Source organism: Diceros bicornis, chromosome 8 (genome assembly GCF_020826845.1).
Source record: "Diceros bicornis minor isolate mBicDic1 chromosome 8, mDicBic1.mat.cur, whole genome shotgun sequence".
Classification (NCBI taxonomy): domain Eukaryota; kingdom Metazoa; phylum Chordata; class Mammalia; order Perissodactyla; family Rhinocerotidae; genus Diceros; species Diceros bicornis.
This window is the reverse complement of record NC_080747.1, coordinates 3,665,172-3,690,148: the sequence shown is the minus strand read 5'-3', so window position 1 is coordinate 3,690,148 and position 24,977 is coordinate 3,665,172. Positions and strand designations below refer to the sequence as shown.

At 58.3% G+C, this 24,977-nt stretch overlaps 1 protein-coding gene across 4 annotated transcripts in view; it reads left to right on the top strand.

Annotated features, from left to right (window-relative positions):
• The window catches only part of HTRA3 (HtrA serine peptidase 3), a 37,671-nt gene extending 15,140 nt beyond the window's left edge, over nt 1-22,531 (top strand). Inside the window, exons 3-9 of one of the 4 annotated variants that reach the window (XM_058546646.1) lie at nt 2,673-2,895; nt 6,206-6,400; nt 7,483-7,515; nt 9,333-9,447; nt 17,946-17,994; nt 19,613-19,708; nt 21,373-22,531. In XM_058546646.1, coding sequence (XP_058402629.1) covers nt 2,673-2,895; nt 6,206-6,400; nt 7,483-7,515; nt 9,333-9,447; nt 17,946-17,994; nt 19,613-19,708; nt 21,373-21,538 — 877 coding nt within the window. In that variant the 3' untranslated portion in view covers nt 21,539-22,531. Of the gene's footprint in view, nt 1-2,672; nt 2,896-6,205; nt 6,401-7,482; nt 7,516-9,332; nt 9,448-10,507; nt 11,335-17,945; nt 17,995-19,612; nt 19,709-19,838; nt 20,296-21,372 lie in introns of those variants that run through there. The other 3 variants (XM_058546647.1, XM_058546650.1, XM_058546649.1) reach the window with 3 other exon arrangements.
• The last annotated feature ends 2,446 nt before the right edge of the window (nt 22,532-24,977 follow it).

Sequence of the window (24,977 nt, the reverse complement as noted above, 5' to 3'; positions counted from 1 at the left end):
AGACGCCCTACAGGGAAGACTGACAGCATGGCTTCTCAAGTTTAAGGCATTCCTTCCGTCTGTCTCTCCTCCTTTGGGCCCCTGTGTGTGGAGGGGCCAGCAGACGGCCCGGATGGGGCACGCAGTCAGAACCCCATGCCGTCCTGACGGGTCGGGGGAGCCGCCTCGCCTGTGCCCTTCTGCCGGAGTGGACAGTCCCCGGGAGGCCTCGGGCCGCGACTCCGGGGCCTTGGTTGTTCTCGGAGCACCTTCCCTGAGTGGCGAGGGCCAGCCAACCCCGAGGCCCAGAGGAGCAGGCGGCCCATGGGGTCCCCGGGAGCGGGCAGAGCTGGCTGTGCCGATTCCTGGCCCCAGCACAGGGCCGCCTGCTGGCTGGGTGCAGAGCTTGCCCCGTGGGGGCCCTCGTCACTGGGTGTCACTGCCCCATCTCTGGGGGCAGGCACTGTGCTCACCACCGACGGGGCTCCGTGGGGGCAAGCGGACCAATGGCCTGGGGCCACTGTCAGAGCTCCTGCTGTGTGCCCGGCCCTGTCGGCTGCTTTGCCCGCATCGCTCAGAACAGCCCTGGTGTGCCCCCCTCTTAGAGGACCGGGCCCACCCCGCAGTGCATGCGCACACCGCACCCCCAGGCCCTTCCCACTCCCTTGCCCACGGCGTCTTCCCATGAACCCCAGAAGGTAGGCTTCATGTTCCCATTTTCCAGATGTGGAAACAGAGGCCTCGCAGAGCTGCTGAGTGCCGAGATGGGGTGCCCCCAGGTGTCTCGGACCCCAGAGCTGAGCCCATCCTTCTGCAGCAGCTGACCCCTCACTAGCCTTGCCGTGGGCCCCGACCCTGAGACGTGTCACTGGGGAAGTCACAACTGGGCACACTAAGTGGCACTTCCCTGCCCTTGCAGGTGGCTCAGACGGGGGCAGTGTCTCTCCAGAAGGCCCCGAGTACCAGGCCTCGAGCAAGCTAACTGCTGACTGCAGCCCAGCCTGGGCAGGCGGTAGTGCCGTTTCCACGTCAGTCCCAGAGGCTGTTGTCTGAGTGGGTGGGTGAGTGAGGCCAAGACAGGAGAGATCCCAGACGCAAATGAGACGGTCATTGATCGCGGGCGGCCGGGTGTGACCCCTGACCCAGGCGAGGAGGCCCATGGGCTGCCTGGACGCTTCCACACAGGTGCCAAATCCTACATGTGAGGCGGAGCAGGCAGGTGGGGCTTCCGGAGGTACCTTGTGCAGCTCCTGCTCAGGGCACACACAGAGTTGGGTGGACAGATGCTGTGGTCACCTTGCAAGGGGGCCGAGTGGCTGGGCTGCCTGGTTCAGACCCCTGGTCTGCCCTTTGCCTGCCTGACCCAGGCACGTGGGTCGTGTCTTTGGGTCTCAGTTTTCCCACCTATAAACTGGAGACCTCCCTACCTTGTAGGGTGGCCATGAGTATGACATGACCATCCCTGGGTCAGAGGGAGCACTTGGTGACATTAGCTGTTGTCACCTGTCTTGTCGGCGGAGGCAGGGCGTCTGCACTTTCCAGTCACTTCCCTGAGAGATCTCCACCTTCTGTGCTTTCTCTCCTGCGTGGCTACCGGCCCCTTGGGGCCCGTTTTTCTTGGAGCAGCCTCGGAGGCTGAGCACCTGCTCCGTCCAGGCCCTGCACCGGGGCCCAGAGGCGTCCGCCCCGGACAAGTCCTGAGCTACGTCCATTCTGGGTGCGGGCTGTGGTTCCTCCTCTGAGGGCTCTGGTGAGGGTTGAGCCTTGTCCCCGTCAGGGAATGCTGACCTCGGGCCCCACGCCGGCTGCATCGCCCATTCGATCCCATTTTACAAGGCAGATGCTGAGGCCGGGTGTCCCCTTGTGTCTGTGAGCACTTGCCCCATCCTGCCACGTCTAGTGCTCCTCGTCCCCTGTGTCCTCAGAAGGACGGTGGCTGGTGTGGAATTCACCGTGCAGAGCCTGCCCTCAACCCTGCTCGTTACGCCATTTGGGGCTTCCAGGCAGGCAGCCCGAGGGCAGGGGCCGGAGGGTGGTAGGAACACGTCCCCCCAGTCCTTACTCTCTTTCTGCCCAGTCAGAGATCTGGAAAGCAACATTCCCTGGGACCTGCTGTGTGACAGTCCCAGCGGATGCTGCGTGCACGGCAGCCATTTTCCCCGTGCCGGTAACAGCCGTGTTTGTTGAGTGACTGCTTGCCTCAGGCACCTTGGATTCTAGGTATCACTCAGCGGGGTAGGTGCTGTTGTCCCAGTTCCCAGATGAGGAGACCGAGGCTCTGAGGTTAAACGCCCTGCCCACAGTCAGGCAGACGATAAGCAGGGCCCGGACCTGAGATTAGAATCCTGGTCCGTCTGGCTCTGGTGCTGTGCTGTCGCGGTGGCCAGGGCCTGCTGCCTGGCGTCACCGGTCTAACATTCATGGGTCTTGTGTCTCACCCGGCAAACTGCAAGTCAGAGGTTAAAGCCGCTCCTTATGACTGTGAAATGGGTCTAGACCTAAGTGTCCTGGCCAGGGCCACAGCCGGGAAGTGGCAGAGCCAGGATTCGAACCTGGGCCCAGAGGACCCCAAGCCCGTGTTCATTCACCCCCACCCTGGCTCTGCTCCTCGCTGGCCAGCCCAGGGCTGCGACCGACCCCCACGTCTGAGTCCGCGCCGGCTCTGAACGCCCACCCATGCTGTCTGCCCACAGACACCCTCTGTTTGGCCGCAACGTGCCCCTCTCTAGCGGCTCGGGCTTCATCATGTCGGAGGCCGGCTTGATCGTCACCAACGCCCACGTGGTGTCCAGCACCAACGCCGTCTCAGGCCGGCAGCAGCTCAAGGTGCAGCTGCAGAACGGTGACACCTACGAGGCCACCATCAAAGACATCGACAAGAAGTCGGACATCGCCACCATCAAGATCCACCCCAAAGTGAGTGGGCCGCGGCGGGAGGGGCACCTTCCCAGACTCCAGGGCTCCGAGATGCGCCAGCCCAACCTTCCTATTGGACACTTGGAGGAACCGAGGCGGCGGGGGGACCAGCAGCTCGTCCCCAGTCGTGTGTCGAGTCAGCCTAGAAGCCGGGTCTCTGGGTACCGGCCTTGCGCTTCCCTGAGCCGCCAGGTGCAGGCAGAGTGAGGCTGCCGTCCAGGAAATGTGCCGCCCACGTCACCCCACATGGAGGGCCTCCACGGCCCAGGGACACTTCCGTTGTCCCTCCCGGGCCCACTCCAGGAGATGCAGCTGTCCCCATGGGAGTGACGGAGGCAGGTGGGGAGCACTTGGGATATGTGCCCCAGTCCCTCCACCTCCACATCCGGTAGCTGACCAAGCAGACTTCCCCTGGGGCTGTCATGACCCTCCCGTCATACCCCTGGCTGTTTCCAGGAGGCCTGCTGTGCATACTCTGTCTCACCACAGCCCTTGGCAGACGTGGCGGCAGTGTCCTGCTATTTCAGAGGGGGAGCTGAGGCTGAGAGAGGTCAGGTAGCTGCCCAGCATGACGCTGACCGAGGGCAGGGCTGGCCTGCTCGGCTGAGTCCCGGCCTCCCCTGCGTGTCTCTTCTTGTCCAGTGTTGTAGTGACAACTGTGAGAGCCCCTGTGGGCATACCTGCGGTGACCTTCGGAGACCTGCCCGTGCCGAGAGGTCAGGGGGTGGCAGGGCCGTGTACTGGCGAGTCCAGCTGGGCTGAACTGGAATCTGGCTTCTGCTCTTTCTGAGTACAAGTTGACAGCATTCTCGAAGATAAGTCTTTTGCGAGGAGGTCTCCTCCTGCCTGATTAAGGGAGAGAAGATTTGGTGGCTCCATGAAATTATTCTATCGCGGACCCTTCCCCACCTTTGAGCCCTTTCACGGTAGTCATTGAGTCTGGGGGTGCCACTTCCATTTTCAAGAGGGGGAAACGAGGCTGGGGCACGAGGGGTGCTCTCAAGGACAGAGGTCGACAGACTTTTCCCGTGAAGCACCAGACAGTCAATAATTTAGGCTTTGTGGGCCTCGTGACTCTGTCGCAGCCTCTCACCCTGCACTGTAGCGAGAGAGCAGCCATAGGTGCTACCATGGGTGTGGCTGTGTGCCAATAAAACTTTATTTACAATTTGTGACCCCTGCCTGAGAACCCCTGTGGGCTGCGGCTGGGTCTCTCCCCTTCCGGGCACTGACGGAACCCCAGGGGGGCAGAGGGCATGCCCCAGCAGCCACTTGTGCCCAAAGATGCCAGTAGAGTGTCTGGGTGCCCGAGACCGCCCGGAGCCTGTAGGCGTCGTCCACACCTACCACTTCATCCCAACAGTGGGACCCTCTTAGCCCGCGTCCTGGGGGGCCATCAAATTGAGCTGCGGGGAAGGTGACCTGCAGACCGCTCAGGCCCAGTGAGGAGGGGCTGAATCGCAGCCTTCTGGACTCACCTGTCCTGGAGGCCTCAGACGTTGTTATCTCTCACTCTCTGGCCACAGAAAGGGTCGTCTCTCCAGGTCCTCGCCCCTAAATGTGTCGGTCCGGTTTCTGCACCCAAGACCCCCTCTGCCTCTTACAGAGGCTTCACCCGCCCCAGCAGCACAGAAAGCGCCACGAGGCCCCACTCCCCCCCCTCGGGGGCAGACACAGCGCAGCGCCTCCTGCAGCCGCCCGGTGGGCCCCGCTCACTCCCATTGACAGGCGTTCGCCTTTCTTCTTTTACCGATAGTGTCAGCCTACGAAAACAGAAACCAGTGAGAGGCAAAGTGTTGATTTGGGATCAAAGAATTGCAGCTCCGGGAGCACAAGTTCAGGCAGAAACCCAAATAGTGTCCCGATTAAGGAGAGAGGTTCAGGGTTTTTATGGGAAAAGGGAGGAGATGAGGTAAGTCGTATTAAAGAAGAGTTCACTGGGGCTGGATGAGGCTGGGCTAGGCTTGTGCTTCATAGACTGGTCAGTGATCTGGTCACCAGCAAAGCCCAGTTCCATCAGTCCTCACAGACAGGATATTCTCGTCCTCGCTGACTTCTTGGGATGCTGGCGGTTTGGTCCGGTTTGGAAGAGACAGAAAAAAAGACGGTCACGGCAGTTCTCCTGAGGTGGCTGCCCCGGCTCTGTTTTAGTATGGCCCCCCTCGTGTCGCCTTTCACCATAGCTGCTATGGAAAGCACCTCCTTAAGAAAAAGTCCTTGTTTGACACGGTGGCACACCGTGAGAGGGACGGCCGCTGAAATGGGAAGGAAGAGCAGTGGCAGGTGGGTCGGGCGGTCCAGAGGCCTGCGGGGTGTGCCCTGCCCCCAATCTCCAGATCTCCTCTCCAGTGAGGCCCCTGGGCTGGGGACACGGCCGTCTCCAGCACCTTTCTAAAAAGCTTTTTATCTGGAAGTAGTTCCGGACTCACAGGGAGCTGCGGCCGTGTGCCGAGGGGCCCCCGTGCCCTCCTCCCAGGTGACCTCTGACATGGTCAGCTCCAAGGTGACCTCTGACATGGGTGGACACACGCGGGAACTTGACGTGGTGCAGGCGCCGAGCCTCGGCGTCCGCCGGTTTCACGTGCACGGCGTGTGCGCTGCAGCACCTCCTAACACGCGAGGCACCCCCTCTGGGCGAGCTCCCCAGACACGGCCTCTCTCAGAGCCCCGGTCTAGTTACAGTCAGACAGACGGACAGACAGGCTCCAACGGTGCCGTGTGCAAACGAGGGGGTGTGGGTGTCTGGGTGTGCAGGGTGGCGCTGGGGCTGGTTGAGTCGCCGTCTCTCTCTGGGCCTCGGCTTCCCCAGTGTCTTTATGGGGAGATCGGGTTGAGTTGCATCAAAGATTTTTAAACCAGGGTTCCCAGGTCCTCAGGGGCTCAGGACTCCTGCAGCTCTCTTGACTGTATGCGTCAGATCGTGTGTGACGCGTTTTCCGGGTGTTGGTGTCCATAGCTTCTGCCGATATTCAGAGGGACCTGTGACTATTGAACCAGTGAGCTCAATGACGTCGGAGGCCGTGCCCAGCTGGACCCTCTGGGCGTCCTCCCCGTGACGGACCCCTGTGGCCTGCCCTGGGCAGACCTGCGGCCCCTCGCGGAGCTGAGCCTCTGCTCCATGAACGCTGGCCCTGGGTCTCTTGCCCACCGTGGGTCAGCCGGAGGCCGCCTGGCCTTGTCTGCATTGTTGACTTGCCGTGGTCTTCACCCCTGACCGTTGTATCCAGCTGCTCCCCGACCACCCCGCCAGGGGCCTGGCTGTGATCTGAACGCTGAGCCTTCCTCCTGTGTCCGCCCCCTCTCCCCCCAGAAAAAGCTCCCCGCACTGCTGCTGGGCCGCTCGGCAGACCTGCGGCCCGGGGAGTTTGTGGTGGCCATCGGCAGCCCCTTCGCCCTGCAGAACACCGTGACCACGGGCGTCGTCAGCTCGGCCCAACGGGATGGCAGGGAGCTGGGCCTCCGCGACTCGGACATGGACTACATTCAGACGGACGCCATCATCAACGTGAGTCCTCGAGCGGCCTCTGACAGTGCTCGCTGCCTGTCCCCAGAGCCCCTGTCCCCAGAGCCCCTGTCCCCAGAGCCCCAGTCCCCAGAGCTCCCTGTCCCCAGAGCGTCTGTCCCCAGAGCCTGCTCCCTGTCCCCAGAGCCCCGTCCCCAGAGCCTGCTCCCTGTCCACAGAGCCTGCTCCCTGTCCCCAGAGCCCCTGTCCCCAGAACCCCTGTCCCCAAAGCCCCAGTCCCCAGAGCTCCCTATCCCCAGAGCATCTGTCCCCAGAGCCCTTGTCCCCAGAGCCTGCTCCCTGTCCCCAGAGCCCGCTCCCTGTCCCCAGAGCCCCCCCCATCCCCAGAGCCTCACTCCCTGTCCCCAGAGCCCACTCCCTGTCCCTGGAGCCTACTCCATCGCTCAACATGTCCACTTGCTAGAAGGTCCTTTCTTTACATTAAGTGGGCTCTGACCCCTGTGACTTCTACCCACGGGTGCCAGGGCAGCCTTGGGAGTTAAAGGCTGCTGCCTGACCCGGGACAGCCCTTCAGAGAGGTAGGCCATAGCCAAGGCCCCTGAAATACCTTTGCCCAGGTTACACACTGCGGCTGACATTTCTTTGTTATTGTATTGTTATTGTTGCATTGGATGGCAACTTTTGCGTTCACAAAGCACTTTGTGCAGACGCCCCAGTGCCCTCTCCCTGGGCTTGCCCTGGTTCGGGCTCTCTTCTGGAAGTGTCAGTCTCTGTAGAGACTCCTCGGGGCCGCAGGCTGACGACTGGTGCCCCGTCCTGCGTCTGCCTGCTGCTGCCCAGCCCGCGAGCAGTGGAGACAGCGAAGCGGGGCTGGAGGGACCCTGTGAGGCCTGTGCGGATAGCACCGGCCCGGGTCACCCCCGGCCATCAGACGGCCGTCCACCTGGCCTCTGTGGGCCTTGGCTTTCTTACCTGTCAATGGGGACGGCAGTGAGGCCTGTCGATGCTACTGGGGATGAAATTCGGTTACGTGTCTGCTGGTTAGAATGATAGCTGGAGGAAGGCTCCAGAACCCTCAGGCGGGGCTCCTGGCACAGCTAACATTGCGTTTCCTCCCCTTGCAGTACGGGAACTCTGGGGGACCGCTGGTGAACCTGGTAAGTGTCCTCTAGAACAGGGACCTCTAGTTTTCTTGGCCTGTGGTTTTCATGGGGGACATGGCCTGGAGGAGGGGATGGGAGCCAGGCGCCTTCACACCCGATGATCAGGCACGCACTGGGCTGGAGGCCCTGGAGGAGAACATGACCCCAAGGCATGCCACCCTGTGCCCCCAAGGGACGCTGGTGCTGTCAGAGGAATAAGGGATGACTCGAGAACCGCAGCCCAGGCAGGGGCCATGTGCCCATCGAGGACCTGGGGCAGGGGAGACGCGTTCGGGGGCCAGCCACCACCCCGGACCTCCCCGTCCTCGTGTTTTCATGAGATGAGATGGGCATGCCACGTGACTCAGCGTCCAGGCTCCCTGGGGTTGGTCCTTGGATCTGGGCTGTGTAGGGATAGACCGGGCCACAGGCAGGGACTTCTGGGGACCACGCTGCACAGCCAAGGTCCAGCCTGCTCCAAAACAGAGAGGCCTGTTCCCCTGAGGGCAGATCTCAGGGCAGCTCCTTAGCCTTGCCATCCCAGGTGGGGCCGGGGAGTCCAGTGCAGTCCCACCTCGGGGAGCCCCCGTCCACGGAGGGGGTCAGACACGGACACACCCAAGCGCGATGTGAGGAGCAGTGAGAACTCTGGAGGGATGCCGGGCAGGGAGGCCTTGCAGCTAATTGGGACCAGGGAGGGCTTCCTGGAGGCGGGAGCATCCAACCTGGGCTGTGAGGATCAAGGGTTTGGGATGGATGGGGACATGCAGGAGAAGGATATTCCAGGGAGAAGGCACAGCACGGGCACGGGGATGGGGGCGCAGTCAGGCGCCGTTGCTGGAGAAGCTGTAGGAGAGGTGAGCCGGGGCTGAGGGGCCCGAGTCCTGACGCAGAGGGGGAAACCCTGCAGGCTCAGCAGAGCTGAGGCCTTTGAGCTGGTGTTCCAGAAAGCTCACGGGGATGGACCTTAGGCTGGGGATCAGGAGGCTGCCACCTGTCATGCAGGCCATGGAGACAGACACACAGGGCCCGTGAGGGACCCTCCATCCCCTGGGTCCTCCACTCGGCTGGTCCTCCCACCCCACGAGCCCCCGGGGACCAGGCAGACCACGTGTGCCCTGATCCAAAGCTGAGCCCCAGGCCCCAAAGGGGCCTCCAGTCAGCTGGGCAGGCCATGGCCTGGATGCCACATGCAGACATCACCCCTGCGATGGCCAGGAACACCGGTCTGGGGGGTGTATGCCAGGCTGTGGGGAGGGGCTCAATCCTAGGCGTTTGCCCAGAGTGAGGTCTCTGGTGGCCGGGGCAGATGTGGGCCAGGCTGCACCAGCCTCAGGGGGTGACGGGTAGGGGCAGGGTGGGAGGCCAGCTCCAAAGGGACAGAGAGAGTGGGGGACCCTGGGGAGCTGCCCTGGCCTCACTCGCCCCCACCCTGCTTCCAGAAGGAAGGGATAGATGGGGCCCTCATCCCGCAGGCCTCGTCACATCCCTCTCTCTCAGCTTCGGCCCCTCCGAATGCTGCCTGGGGTCCTCAGTCAGTGGACACTGCTTCTGAGGGCACGAGCTTCCCCGGCCGACTCTCCCAGGCAATGAAGGGGTCGGGGGTCAGGTTTGAAGGGAAATGGTGGGAGAGGCGGGGGGCCCCGGACCCAGGTGTGGACCCCAGGTGCCTCTCCAGGACAGCTTCGGGGCTGCTCAGGGAGCTGCTCGGGTAGGGACACTGACGGCCAGGGTCAGCTCCAGGAACCCAGCCGCGGACGCGGTGCTTTGCAGCTGAGGGCAGCGGCTGCTTGGGCTCCCCGACTGACCGCCCACTCTGATCTCCCGCCCAGGACGGCGAGGTCATCGGCATCAACACGCTCAAGGTCGCAGCTGGCATCTCCTTCGCCATCCCCTCGGACCGCATCACGCTCTTCCTCACGGAGTTCCAGGACAAGCAGGTCAAAGGTAAAGAGCTGCTGAGGGGGGGCTGAGGCGGGGGCACTGTGCCAGGGCGGATGCCCCGCAGCTTCCAGTGGGGGCCGGGCCCTCCTTCTGTGCTGTGTGCCCTTGCTCACTCCTGACGGGGCCCTCAATTCCTGGGACCCCATGGTGGCTCAGCCTCAGCCCTCTCAGGGCTTCCTCCCTGCCCTCACTTCATGGCCACTTTCCCCCCCGCCCCTCCAGACTGGCTGGGGGTCTCTGACCTCACCTCCCACCTCCAGCTGCTTGGGCTCTCAGGGCCCCACTTGTCTGGGCTGCTCCTTGGTTGTCAGAACCTGGTGCTTCCTTCCATCCACCCACCCACCCACCCACCCACCCACCAATCCACCCACCCACCCACCAATCCATCCACCCAACCTTCCATCCACCCACCCACCCTTCCATCCATCCATCCACCCATCCATCCACCTTTCCTTCCATCCATTCTTCCTTTCATCTGTCTCTCCTTCCTTCCTTCCTTCTGTTCATCCACCCATCTGCCTGCTCACCCACCCGCTCACCCTTCCTTCCACCCACCCACCCGTCCCCGGGTAGTCCGTGTTTCAGCCCTCTGGCCGTGCAGACTGCCCGGTAGGGCAGCCTCTACTCCGGGGAAGTGGAGCCCAAGCCCCTGATCCTTGGAAGTCCCTCTCCCCTCAGCCCCCATCTCCTCAGCCCCCTTCTCCTCAGCCCCCATCTCCTCACCCCCGTCCACACAGGGCTGTGCAGCCCACCCTGCCCACTCCTAGATGAGTGTCCATCGGGAGAGGCGGTGACCGGCGCGGGCGGCTCTCCCTAGTGAGGGCATGCCAGTCACCTTGCTCAAGTCGGTGGTCACAGCTACTTTCCAGAGGAGGGTCATACTTCTCCTGATCTCAGGACCTTTCCTGGTGGCCTTCACCTCCCCAACTGTCGTTTCAGCCCAAGAGAACTCCCTCCCGCCATTTTATCTCCCGTGCCCACCTCCTGGCTAGTACCAGACCTGACTCAGCCCTGCTACTCACACCCTAAATTGCTTCCCTGTCTCCCCCCGCCCCCTCATCAGCAGTTCATTGAGAGCAGGGGGCTTCTTCATGCCCTCCCTATCCTCCACAACCCTGCCAGTCAAGCACACGGACCCCAGTGCAGCCCAGACTGGTGGCATGAGGACTGGTCACATGAAGAACTGCTGTTGAGGACTCCATTTGGTTCATCAGTGTCCGTTATGTGAAGATAGCTGGAGCCAGGGCAGAGGCAGTCTTCCCTAAAGAAGCTGAAGGCTTCTGCTGGACAGGGGCATCAGCCAACCTCTTGAGCCTTTTTCCCCTTGGCTGCTAGGAAGCTCAGAACTTGACCCAGGGCTGCACCTTCGTACTGGTCATAGCCTTGGTCCTTTCTCTAATTGCTGAGCTTTTCCAGTGTGGTTATCCTCTGCTCCAGGGGTCCCTTTGAGTTTGGCACCTTCCCGGAAATTGGTGGAGCTGCACTTTGCAGAGATCGAGCTGTGAGGTGACTGTTTTGTTAGAAATGGGGTGATAGCATCCTCTTCTTTCTCACCTCTCTTCCTTTCTGCTCTCAGACAAGAACCCACCGGGGGCTGGGGTTTGCTCCTTTGTTGTACCTGGACTGTCAGTGCTGACCTCACCCGAGACCCCTGGGAAACGCTCACCCCATCCCCAGAGCTGTCACCTCCCCCCGGACATGTGGACTAATCAAAGATCCCCATCAGTCTGAGCTGAATGACTGAATCTATAACTTAAAGTCCTTCTGGAGTTGACTGGTGTTCCTTTTTGCTTCCTTTTTTAATAAAAAATCAAATTATCCAAACCCAGTTAATCTAAATTTCTTTAAAACAAACCATCCTTTTATTAAACCAGGGAGACGTTAGTTAAGGTGCACGTCTTGTTCCCGTCTAGGAGTTGGGGTGCAGAGGCCTCTAGGGGCTTTCAGGGTAAGAGAGACTACCATGCTCGTCTGGGGGAGCCTCGGACTGGGGCCCCAGGAGGGTCTGGGGGTTCAGCCAGCCTTAGGACTAAAGTGTACCCCCACGGGGGTATTTGTTTTAAGGGGGCTGGCAGTTATGGGTGTCTGCCCCTCTGTGAACTGCGGGAGATGGCTCCTCAGCGGTCATCTCCAGCCTGGGGAGAGGAAAACCTCACTCCTCTCCTGATCTGGGGGTCTCTGTGGCCTGGGAGCCGAGGAAGGGCTGCAGGGAGGCTCTGGGGGAGGGGGGAGTGGGCACTGAGGAAAAAGGGCCCGAATGCACATTCCCTGGTCTCAGGGTCACAGGCAGACTCGGGGGACCCACGAGCTAGGCTCCTGAATCCTTCCCAAATAAAGGAGGAAGGAGGGCCGCAGGAGCAGAGGCTGGGCCAGGGGGCCCGTGTTATGGAGCGCCAGCCCAGCGCCTTGCTGGTGCTCTTCGAGCCTCCCCTGTGTCCCTCCTCGAGGGGCCAGAGGCTTCAGTGCCCCTGATGTGAGTGCCGTCTGGGCTGTCCCCCAGCTCTGCGACGGGCCACTTTCCGCCTCAGCCCTCTCATCTGCAGAGTGGGGCCAGGTTCAGCCCAACCGCTGCCCGTGTCTGAGAGCCTGCTGGGCGCGTGGGCTCCCGTGGGGCGTGAGCCGGACACACGGTCTCTGCCCCCTGAGCTTTCGTGCTAGTGGGGAGGAGGCCACGAGAGCGCCAACATGTAACATGACGTCAGGGTAGTGGCGCGGGGGCCTGCGGGAGAGAGGGGCGTGGGTGAGAGCGTCAGACCGTGGACGCTGGGCTCTATTCTAAGTGGTGGGCTGAGGAAGTGACGATTTAAAGAACCCCACTGGCTGCCGGGCAGGGAGTCCACTGTGAGGGGCAGAGGAGATGCTGGGGTCCACGTAGGGCCCACGGCTGCCTTCCCGGAGGCCTGGCTTGGGGTAGTGGCAGCGAGGGGTCAGGAGTGGTTGGGTCCAGCAGGACTCGCTGGAAGGTGGATGTCGGATGTGAGCGAGGAAAAGGAGCTGAAGTGACAAAGGCCGAGCACTGGGTGCTGAAGGGCCGTTTCCTGGGGTGGGGTCGGGGGCAAGGCAAGGATTAGCCCCGATGCCCCAGAAGCCTCAGGCGTGCGCTTCACTCTTGCTGTGGTTTTGGTTTCTTGTGGAGATGACATTCACGTGATACACGGTAACCCCTGTAACATGCACGGTTCAGCCGCGTCAGTGCATTCACGGTACAGCTGTCACCACTCCGGTTCCCAGACTGTCCCAGCTCCCCAGAGAGCACCCTGTGCCCCTTAAGCAACCACCCCCCTCCTTTGCTGCTGTTTTATTTCCGTCGTTGGTGTTCTTGCCTCATATCCGGTCCAGAGTGGTTCCATGACATGTTTAGAAAGAAACAAACAGGACTCTCGACCCCCTGCAGCCTTGTTTCCAGGGCGCCTGGCGGACACACATCATTTAGGTGACGCTCCAATAAGGGTGGAAGACGAGGGTTGATGGTTATGATTCTGCTGACCCAGAAATTCAGCCAGGCCGCCTGCACCCCATGTTTCTAGAGAACCTGCGTGTGCCCGGGCCTGCTGGCTCTAGGGTCGGGGGGTGGTGGGGGTGCTCTGCTGCCCAAGGACTCTAATGGGACGGCTGAGGTGGCCCCGGGCCGCACTTCTGCCCCACCAGGGCACTGCTCACTCACAGGCACAGGGAGCGCAGCTTTCTTCCTCTTTTCAAGCACGGCCTTGGGGTTATGGGCAGAGCTGACCAGTGGCAGGACCCACCCCAGGGCAGGATGAAGGGCCAAGGCCTCAGTCCTGGGCCTTTCCCTTTCCTCTGAGGACCTTATCCAGGCTCGTGGATTTAAATGCCATCTAGAGAATGACTCCCCCAAACTTACGTCTCAAGCCCCCCACTCCCTGGGCGTGCCCGTCGCTGTCCCCCCTCTCAGTTAGGGCCAGCTCCATCCTCTGGCTTCCCCCCGTACGTCCAATCCATCAGCCAGCCCTGTTGGCTGTACCTTGGGGATCTGTCCACCTGGCAGCTGCCCTGTCTCCAGCTCCACCCCCCTGACCGCCACCAGGAGCACTCACCTGGGCTTGTTGCCTCCTCCCTGCTCCTCTGCCACTGCCCTTCCCCCACAGACCCTTCGCACTGCACTGCCGAGTTTCAGAATTTAAGGCAGACCACTCACGTCTCTGCTCGAAACCGTCCACAGCCTCCACCTCTTTTGGGGTAAACACCAGGGCTTTCTATGGCCCACCAGACCCGTGGGGCCAGGCCTCCGGCATTCCTCTGGCCTCAGCTCCCACTTGGTACCATCCATTACCATCCATCAATCATCTTTGGTGAAATGTCTGCTTAAATATTTTGCCCATTTAAAAAATTTAGGGTGCTTGTGTTCTTATTATTAAGTTTTGAGAGTTCTTTATACATCTGGATCTGAGCCCTTTACCAGATAAGTGGATTGCAAATATTTTTGCTTGTGACTTGTCTTTTCATTCTCTTAACTGTCTTTAAAGAACAGTTTTGTAAATTTTGATGAAGTCGAATTTACCCATTTTTTTTTTAGGGATTGTGCATCTCGTGTTGTATCTAAGAAATCTTTGCTAACTGAAGTCAGAAAGATTTTCTCCTACATTTTCTTCTGAAAGTTTTACTTTCCGAGCTTTTAGATTTAGGACTATGAAGCATTTTGAACTAACTTTTTAAAAATAGTGCAAAGTATGAATCAAAGATCTTTTTTCTTGTTTTGGATATTTGATTGTTCCAAAACCATCTGTTGAAAAGACTATCCTTTCTCCACTGAATTGCCTTTGCAACTTTGTGAAAAACAAAATGAGCGGGGCCGGCCCAGTGGCGCAGCAATTAAGTGCACGCGCTCCGCTGCAGCGGCCCGGGGTTCGCAGGTTCAGATCCTGGGTGCACACTGACGCACCGATTGTCAAGCCATGCTGTGGCGGCGTCCCAAATAAAGTAGAGGAAGATGGGCATGGATGTTAGCCCAGGGCCAGTCTTCCTCAGCAGAAAGAGGAGGATTGGCATCGGATGTTAGCCTAGGGCTAATCTTCCTCCTGAAAAAAAAAAAATGAGCATATTCTGTCCACTTGTCTATTTGTCTGTGTTACACCATCCTGATTGCTTTGGCTTCATGCTGAGTCTGGAAGTCAGTCCTCCAACCTTGTCCCTCCCTTTCCAAGTTGTTTTGTTCTTCTAGATCCATTGCATTTCAGTCTGAGTTTTAGAATCAGCTTGTCAATTCCTACTCAAAAATCTCCCCCTGGTGTTTTGATTGGGATTGTGTTGAATCTGTAGGTCGATTTGGGGAGAATTGTTATTTTGACAAGATTGAATCTTCTGACCCAGGAACACAGACTATCTCCCCAGTATTTAGGTCTCCCCTGACTTCTGTCAGAGTGTTTTCTAGTTCTCAGGGTACACGTCTTACACGTCTTTCATCAGGTTTATTCCTAAGTATTACATAATTTTGATGCTGTTATAAATGGTATATTCTTTTAAATTTAAATTTCCGATTGTTTGTTACGAGAATATACAAATAAAATTGACTTTTGTAAGTTGATTATGAGAGATCCTGCCACCTTGATAACTCACTCACAAGTTCTAGTAGCTTTTTTGTAGATTTCATCACATTTTCTACATAGATGATTTTGTAGTTTGTGAATAAAGACAGTTTTACTTTTTTCGATATGGATACATTTTTCTTTCTTGCCTGGCTAGACTCTCCCATAAAATATTGAATAGAAGTGGTGAGGGTGGACATCCGTGCCTTGTTCCAGACCCCAGGGAGAAATCTTGAGTCTCTCACCATTAAGTATGATGTTAACTGAGGGTTTTTCATGGAAGACCTTTATCAGGTTGGAAATGTTCCCTTTTATTTCTAGTTTTAATTAGGAATAGATGTTAGATGTTTGTCAGATACTTTATCTGCACTTTTTGACATGATGGTTTTCCTGTTTAGTCTGTTAATGTGGTAAATTGCGTTGGCTGATTTTTGAGTGTTAACCATCCTTGCGTTCCTGGGGTAAACCTCACTTAGTCATGATGTATTATCCTTTTTAGGTATTGTTGGATTTGATTTGCGGAAAACGTGTAAGGATTTTTTGCATCTATCTTCATGAAGAATATTGGTCTAGTTTTCTTTTCTGGTTTTGGTATCAGGATAATGAGCTGAGAAGTTGTTTAAGAAAAACACTCCTCTACTGTGAATTCTCTGCTACAACACTGATTCACTTCTAGCACTTCTGGTCACCAAATGTGTGACCATTTCCCACACCAAGCTGGGTGTCCTACAATTTAACTCAATTCTGACACTGTCTACCTGGAGATAGCATCATACCCCACAGGTTAAGGGCTCAGTCCCAAAGACTGCCCCACCAACCCGCCTTCAAATGCTAATTCAAAGTCCAGGTTGTCGCCTGTGGCTATAAATCAGTTTCCCGTGAGCCCCTCCTTGGTTCAGTCATTTGCTAGAGCAGCTCACAGAACTCAGGAGGGTAGTTTACTGACCAGTTTACCAGTTTATCATAAAAGGATGTGACTCAGGAACAGCCCGATGGAAGAGATGCACAGAGCACGGTATGGGGGAAGGGGTGCAGAGCTTCTATGCTCTCTCTGGGCACATCACTCTCCCAGCACCTCCACATGGTCACCAACCCAGAAGCTCTCCTATCCTATCCTTTTGGGGTTTCATGGAGGCCTCATTATGTAGGCATGATTGATTAAACCATTGGCTGTTGGTGATTCATCCCTAGCCCATCTCCCCCCGCAGAAGAGGGAGGGCTAGGGCTGAAAGTTCCAGTCCTCTAATTACATGCGGTTGGTTCCCCTGGCAACCAACCCGCATCCTTAGGGGCTTCCCAAAAGCCACTTCTTTAGCATAAACTCACAGGTGTTTGAAAGGGACTTGTTGTGAATAACAAAAACCCATTTCACCGTGATAGTTATGCAGCTATTTCAGGAGCTGGGAGCAAAAGATGCCCCTTATAGCTCTTATCACTTAGGAAATCATGAAAGTTTTAGGGACTATGTGCTGGGAACCATAGATGAAGATCAAAATATATATTTCTTATTATAAATTATAATATCACAGAAGTATTCATTCACTTTTAGTTTTCTAGAGGAGTTTGGGTAGAATTGATACTATTTCTTCTTTAAACACGTGATCAAATTCTCCTGTGAGACCATCTGGGCCTGAAGTTTCTTTGTGGGGAGACTTTTAACATGATTTCCATTTCTTTATTGAATATAAGGCTGTTCAGGTTATCTGTTTCTTCTTGAGTGAACTTCGGTAGTTTGGAAATTTCAGGAAATTTTCTATTTTGTCTAAGTTGTGAAATTTATTGGGATCAAGTTGTTCATGATAGTCTCTTATCCTTTTAATACCTGTAGAATTTGTGGTGATGTCCCCTCTCTCATTTCTAATATCAATAATTATATCTTTTCTCCTTTTTTCCTATTAAGTCTTGCTAAAAGGTTATCAGTTTTATTCATCTCAAAGAATCAGCTTTTGGTTTTTATTTATTTTCTCTATTGTATTTCTGTTTCCTATTTAATTTATTTCTACTCTTTATTATTTCCTTTCTTCCCTTTACATTGGGTTTCATTTGATGTTCTTTTTCTAGTTTTTAAGGAGAAAGCTGAAGTCATTGACTTGAGAACTTTCTTCTTTTCTAACATTTAGTACTATTAATTTCCCTCTAAGTACTGCTTTACCTACATCTCACAAATTTTGGTATATTGTATTTTCATTTTTATTCAGTTTAAAATATCTTCTAATTTCCCTTTTGATTTCTTCTTTGAAGATGGGTTGTTTAGAAGTGTTTTATTTAGTTTTTATGTTATTGGGAATCTTGTTAATACCTTTCTATTATTGATTTCTAGTTTAATTCCAGTGTGGTCAGAAAGCATACTTTCGTGACATGAAGTTTTAGAGGTATACCGAGACTTGTTCTATGGTTGAGAATATGTGAATGTTATTTCTGGGTCTAGGATGCCAGCTGAGTCATGGGCAGCTGGGGGACAGAGGGGCCACGCTAGTGAGCTGTGTACCATGCTCCAACTGGAGGGCCTGGCACACGGGTGGTGCTCACTGGGCATTTAGGGTCAATGTTATCATTTATGGGAAGGCGGGGAAGTGACGAGTCCAGATCTGAGTGAGACAAGTTTGGGGAGCCTTCGGGTGGAGGCTGGAGAGGGAGCGCCGCTGGCCGCTGGGGGCCGGGTGTGGGACTCATCAGGAGAGCAGGTGTGAGAGCTGATGGGGTTGGCTGGTGCCTGAGGGTGAGGGTGGCGTGAAGCCACCAGACCAGAGCCAGGACATTTCCCAGCCCCTCAAGAGCAGCCAAGGGGACAGAGGCGGCTCTAGGCTCTAGGTGCCTGACCACACAGGGCTGGGTTGGCCCAAGCAGGATGGCTCCTGCTGCTTTCTGCTCCCGGGGGATCCTTGCCCCTTCCCGGCCCCTCAGGGGGCAGAGGCTTTCACGGCGGCTCTAACCGAGTCCCATGGTCTTTGTTTCCAGACTGGAAGAAGCGCTTCATCGGCATACGCATGCGGACCATCACACCCAGGTGAGTGTCTGAGGGACGCTGCCCCCTGCTGCCCCTCCATTCTCGCCCCTCCCTTCGGCCTTCCTCCCAGACCATGGCCCAGCTTTGCCCAGCCACCTGCACGGGCTCCAGTGGGCCCGACACACTCAGGCTTCTGAGCCTTTGCTCAGGCCTCTCCCTCTGCCTGGCATGCCTTTCCTTCCTTTGCCTGACAGATTCCTTCGGCTCCTTCAGGACTCCACTCAGGTGCCCCCTCCTCCAGGAAGCCTCCTGGATTAGTTTTCTGTGGCTGCCATAATAAACTACAACAAACTTGGTGGCTTAAAACTATAGAAATTCATTCTCTCACAGTTCTGGAGGCCAGAGTCCAAAGTGAAGGTGTCAGCAGGGCTGTGCTCCCTCTGAAGGCTCTAGGGGAGGGTCCTTCCTGCCTCTCCAGCTCCTGGGGGCTGTAGGTGTTTCTTGGGTTGTGGTTGTGTCACTCCAAGCTCTGCCTCTCTCTTCACACGGCCTCCTACCTGAGCGTCTGTGTCCAGATCTCCCTCTCCTTTCTCTTATAAAAGTACCAGTCGTTGGAGGTAGGGCTGCCCTAAGTCAAGATGATCTCCTCTAGAGATCCTTAACCACTTATGTCTGCAAAGGCCCTGTCTCCAAACAAGGTCACAATCTGAGGTCCCAGGTGGACGTGAATTTTGGGGGACACTATTCTACCTCCCAGGCCACTCAAGTGGGAGGAAGTGCCTCTGTCCCCAGCATCTCACTGGCCCCATGGTGTTGGAATTGCCTGTTGTTGCCGCCCCACCTTGACTGTGAGCTCCTTGGGAGCGAGGACTGTGTCCTGCTCATCCCTCTGCCCCAGCACCAGCTCTGCAGCAGAGCGGGTGCCTGGAAATACTGAACGAGTGAACTAAAGAAGGGGGTGGGGAAGAGGAGGGACAGGGAGGAAGGAAAGGAGGCAGGGAGGAAGGAAAATGCAAAGTCGAGTGCAAGGATTGGAAGGAGAAAGAGCTTGCTGCGCTGGGGAGCTTGGGGAAGAACCGTTCAACTGACCGCACGCTGAACCCCACACAGTCCCTAAAATGATCGTTCCTCCTGTTTCAGCAGCTCTCAATCTAGGGATTAAATCAGAAAGTGATTTGTAATCAAGACCAGTATACCAATTTACCTTTTAAATGTGTTCTGTCTTTCTGTCTTTCATCCATCCAGCCAGCCGTCACACCATCCGTCCCGTCTTCCCTCTATCCGTTCCGTCATTCACTCCTTGTCTGTTCATCCTCCTCCCATCCGTCCATTTATCCCTCATTCCTTCCTCCTTCCATCCGTCCATCCGTCCTTCTTCCTTTCCTTCCTTGCTCGCATCCCTCCCCCCGCCCATCCTCCCATCTGTCCATCGTCCTCCCCTACCCACTCTTCTACCCACCCACCTGCACTAGGGTTTCCCTGGAGGAGCCGTGTCCAGTGGGGGACCCAGACAAGAGCAGTGACACCCCAGAGTGGTCAGTGGCAGGCCAGGGCAGTGTGGGTGGCAGCCCGGAGGAGGTTCCTCGTCTGGCCTGGGTGGTGGAGGGAGGGGCAGTGTTGCGCCAGGAGCCAGTTTAGAGACTCCGAGGATGTGCTGACAGTGGAACCGTGCTTTCAGTGTGGCGGAGGAACTAAAGGCCGGCAACCCAGACTTCCCGACTGTCAGCAGTGGGATTTATGTGCAAGAGGTTGTTCCGAATTCACCTTCTCAGAGGTAGGCTCCAGGGAGGAAGTGGGCGGGCCTGACGGGAGGCACTCAGACATCCTGGCGGTGGGGGAGGTGGGCGTGGGGCCTGGGCTGGGCCTGCTTCACTGACCTAGAGTGATCTTGATCTTCTTGGCAGCATGACGTGACGTGGGTGGGATTGTGGCCTGTCTTCTAAGCCAGGGGCGGCTGGAGAGATGAAGTACGCCGTAGAGCACAGGCCACGCCCTGTCCTGGCCCAGACTGTCCTTTCCTTCAAGTCTGGGGAGACCGTGGGGGAGGCCCCGTCTAAGCTGAGAAGCCCGCTCCAGCCTGACTCCCCCAGCCAAGGGGGCCAGCCTGGGTCTCTCTGGGCCTGTTCCCTCGCCTGCAAAATGGACATGATTCAGCCCTCTCTTTCTACCCCAGGGGACTTGGGACTTTGTCAAGATCAAATGAAATAAAGCGTTGCTTTCTTTGAACCGTCAAGAACTAGAGAGAGGTTGAGGTTGCCACCCCGTGAGCCGAGGCAGGCAGAGCAGCGAGGTTTCTACACCTGTGCGTGTTGATCCAGTCCCCAAGATGGGCTCCGAGGAGGTCCCCTCCCCTCCTGTGCCTGGTCTCCAGCAGCACAGTGGGTGGGCTCGGTGGTTCTAACCTGTAATTCCGGGAGCTGGAGGTGGTCTGTGCTGGGGTCTGGCTGCTTGGGGAGCGAGGACGGGGTGGGTGGAGACGAGCCAGGCAGGCCGGCCCCAGCCCCCACGGCCCCTTCAACCCAACAGGACACCTTCTTTCTGTTTTCTGAACTTTGCTGCTTCAGGAGGCCGTGCTGGAAGATGTGGGCCCCTCATGTCCCTCTGTGACGGACACAGATAGCACACGTGCTCAGCCCACTGCCGGCCCGCAGGAAACACTGTTGAAGTGCAGATCCCTGAAGAACCACCACGCTCAGGCCCTTGATTCGGGGCCGCTGCGCACCGCTGCTGTCAGCGGCAGCAGTTACGGGGAGCGGCCGCGTGCAAGACCAGAGAGTGAGGCCGGTGGGGCGGTGGCTGCCGCGGACCACGGCTGTGTCGTGAGCCAGGCGTGCCCCACGCGTCATCGCCTTAATTGTCCCTGCAGCCAGGAGGGTGGGCTACTGCGGCCAGTCCGTTTCACAGATGGAGACAGGCTTAGAGAAGTCACTCCCCCCGGCTCACACGGCCGGCACGTGTGGGTCTTGGCGCCATCACCCACACGTCTAACCACCATGCCCCCCTGCCTTGTTCTGGGTGGAGGTGAGGGTCACGGCGAGTCAGATGCAGGAGGGAGGCCAGCCCAGTGAGCTCTGCTTCTTCTGCGCAAGTCTTAGCAACAGCAGTAACGTTAGAATCAACACCCTGGACCTCGTCGTAATTTGCAAAGCATGCCCCCACGTGGGACTGCGTGTGTGGAAACTGCGGCTCAAGGGGGCCGAGTGCCTGGCCTGAGGCAGCCCAGCTAGGAAGGCTGCAGCCAGAACTTGAACCAGCCCTTCTGAGGTGTAGACAAAGTAGACTGAGAAAGCACTTGCCCGTCCTAGGACGCTGGTGTCCATCCGGTGTGAGAGCCTTGCAATCAGGACGCTGGTCTCACCTGGTAAACCGGATGGTGCCCCGACCCGGGCCCGGGCCTTGAGGCGCTGTGCAGTGACCATATGTCTCTCCTGTTGGCAGAGGGGGCATCCAAGATGGCGACATCATTGTCAAGGTCAACGGGCGCCCTCTGGCTGACTCGAGCGAGCTGCAGGAGGCCGTCCTGAACGAGTCCCCGCTGCTGCTGGAGGTGCGGCGGGGGAACGACGACCTCCTCTTCAGCATTGCGCCCGAGGTGGTCGTGTGAAGGTGGGGCCGACCTTCTTCTGTGGCCGAGCTCCAAAGCCTGCAGCCGAGGACAGGTGCCAGCCGAGTGGTTCCGTCCAGAACCACTGGCTCCCGTGGGATCAGGACGAAGGACCGGGATCGGTCCTCAGCAGAGCCAGCAGCCTCCTCCCGGCCATCCAGGGGCAGAGCCTCAGGCTGGGCCTCGCCAGGGGTCCACATCTCAGCCTTTGGGGAGCGTTGGCCCCCACATCATGGTGCCCATGGGGGCAGCCCAATGTCCCCCTCATACAAATGCTCCTGAGGGCCACCTTCCAAGTTCTCGGGATGTCTAGAAAACTCCTCTATAGTTCCCCGGAGGTCCCATCCTCTCTGCCACCTTCCTGCCTTTGCACCTGTTGATACCTCTGTCTGAAATGCCCACCCTGCTCCTACCCCACCTTCCCCTCACCGACTCTCACCTGCTCAGGTCTCAGCTCTCCTCCTCCCCCAGGAATGCCTCCCGGGCCCCCCGGAGCCCGAAACCACAGCACCCACCACGTTGAACGCCCAGGGCTGTCTGCCCCGCCAGCCTGGAGTCCCTGGTGGGCAGGCCCCCTCTGACACCCTCGAGGAGGCACCGAGGGGATGTTCCCTGGCCGCCCAGTCTAGCCCTGCGGCTGGCGATGAGGTTCCCCCTTCCCAGGCAGGAGCGCAGCTGGAAGCGGGCAGAGTGTGTCTGACACGCTCTGGAAGGCCGGCTTGTCCTCCCGGAGGTGACCATGGGGCAGAGGGCAGAGGAAGCTGGGACCTGTCAGGGGGAAGGGGTTGCAAGGACTGAGCCAGCTTCGCCTCCCCTCGCTGTTCTGGACGGAGTGGCCGACGCACGGACTCCTCCCAGGAGCAGGGCGGGAGGCACCTCCTCAGCTGGGGAGCCTGTTTTGGGGTGTAGTTGTGAGCTTCGCTGTTCGTTGATTCCCGTGTTGCCTGTACTGTAAGTTTCTCTACTGTACGGAAATTAAAGTTTACAAGCGCATGGTGCCTAGCCAGCAGGGTCTTTGGGGCGCCCACCCCCTGCCGGACGCAGCTTTTCCTGGGACCCACAGCCCACACACCAGGAGGCACAAAAACCTGGAAATCGCCTCGAGCCCACAGACAGCACCGCACACCAGCCCCCCGGCCACTCTGGTCCCAGCTCCCCCTCTTATTCCAGCCCCATGGTCTCGGGCAAGACGCTCCCCTGGCCCTGCCTTGGCCTCTCCCCCATCCAGGAGGGACACTGCGACGGCCCACGTCCTGGTAATTCAGGCAGACCAGCTGGAAAGGTGCCTGGCTTACAGCGAGCCCCCGTGGAGCCGGGCTTGTGTGCCAGGCGGGTGACGGGACTCTCCCTGCGTCTGCTCTGTGTCATCCTCACAAAGCCACCCAGCGGTGGGGAGTGCGGCAGAGAGAGACAAAGCGGGTTGCCCAGGGACACGGCCAGGGGTGAGGGCGGGGCAGCAAGCAGGCACTGCAAGCTTGAACTTGCCCAGGGCGAGCTCCTGGGGCAGACGTGGGGACATCAGGGCGGAGGGGGAGGGCCTGGCCTGTGTTCTGGACCGCCGAGTCCAGAAGGATCGAGGCCCCCGGGCCAGCCCTCACTGAGGGGCAGGGTCTGGGCAGCTGTGTGACCACGGGCCACCTTCTCTCCCTGGGGGTCGGGGGGTGAACTGCAGACCTTCAAGCCCCTCCAAGCTCTGAGAGCCTGCAATTCGAGGGTCCGGATATAAATGACCCCACCACGGGGCTAATTTTAGGAGATGGCTTCAGATGGCTGTGGCAGCAGCTGGATCCTGTTTGTCACCCAGGAGGGACCCGCGGGTGATCCCTGGAGACAGGCACACGGGGCATTGGTGACACCAGGTGTGGCCGGCTGTGTGCACTACAGCCCGCCAGATGGGGGGACATCAGACCAAAGAACAGCGGCACCCACGCCCAGAAAAGGACTGGACACTGTCGCCAGCAGCTTTTAACGCGGGCGCTGTGATCTGGTTCACCGTCCCGGTGTCGCAGTCCGCAGGTTCAGGTTATCTCATGAGCTGAGCACCCCCTACACCCCAGTCACACCAGGCCTTGCTGGGGACGCAGGGGCCGGGCACAGAGGTGGCTCCGCCAGACGCTTCCCACCCCCACCCCGCCTCGGTCTCCACCTCTACCCTGTCTGTCCTGATCTAAGATGCTGGCAGTGGGACACTGTACCCCATCCTGCTGCAGGGGTCTTCTGGAAAGTCAGAGCCTGGCCAGGAGCCTGGTTCAGCCCGCACCATGGGGCTGCCCACCTCCCAGCTCGCCCCCACCCCCTACCTCCCACCCAGAGTGGGCCAAACCCAACAGGCTGGGTGCCATCCCAACCTCCCTGTGCCCCTGCCCACCTCCCTATCTAGAAGAGTCCTAATGCCCAAAGTCCGTCCACCCTCCCAGGCCTCTGCTCTAGCTCCCACCGGGCAGGCGGGCCGTCTGCCTTCTGCACACGCTCTGCAGGACGCTGTGAGAGTAAGGAGGCTACAGGGTAAGGTTCCTGAGAGTCAGGAGCCCGGCACTGGTGTCAGGGCAGAAGTCTGGAATGAGACCGCCGGTGGGTGGGCCTGGACTTGGGAAGAGGGCAAGCTGGAAGCAGGGCATTGAGAGCCCAGCCGTGAACTTGCCCAGGGCCAGGCGGCTGAGAGGGATCTGGAAGTCCAAGATCAAGGTGGGGTCCTAGCTGGCTGTAGCTGTGTGCTCACACGGGGCGGGAGGGAGCGGGAGCTCCCATGTCACTTCACGTATGGGCGGCAACCTCGTCAAGAAGACGACACCCTCATCTGCCCTACTCACCTCCCAAAGACCCCACCTCCACAGCACGTCACACTGGGGTCAGGGCTTCAGCATGCTGGGGGGACACAGTCCAGTCCATAGCACAGGGACTGAGGCAGGAGGGGAGAGAAGCCAACTGAGGCTTGTGGCACTGAGCTGGTGGCCTCTGGGGCACCTGGGGGTGAACCCCGCTGGAGACCCTCAGAGGAACTGTGCAAGATGAGCTCAGAGGCGTCCCCCGAGGCATGAGGAGACTGCGGTGTTCATCCACAGACCCCTCCCTCCCGCACTCGCGGGGGCTGCCCTGGGGTGTTAGGTCCTGGGCGCCTGGGCTGCCCTGCTGGGGGCTGAGCAGTGTCCATGGTGCTGGAGAGAACCCTCAGGCCAAGGGGCAGAGGGACACAGGCACCGGAGGTGGTGCTGACAGCCAGCCCAGAACTGTCCCTCATGGCTGCAGTTAAGCTCAGAGGTGGGGGGCCGTGGGCACATGCAGCCCTGCCCAGCACCTGCCCGATAGATGCCAGTCGGTTATTCCAGAGCCCAGACAGGCCGCCCGGCTCCTGCCTGTGGGCATCTCACAGAGCTTTCTTTGCCCTGAGGTCTGGAGCAGTGGGGGAGGGGCGGATGCGGGGTGCACGAGGTGAGGGAGT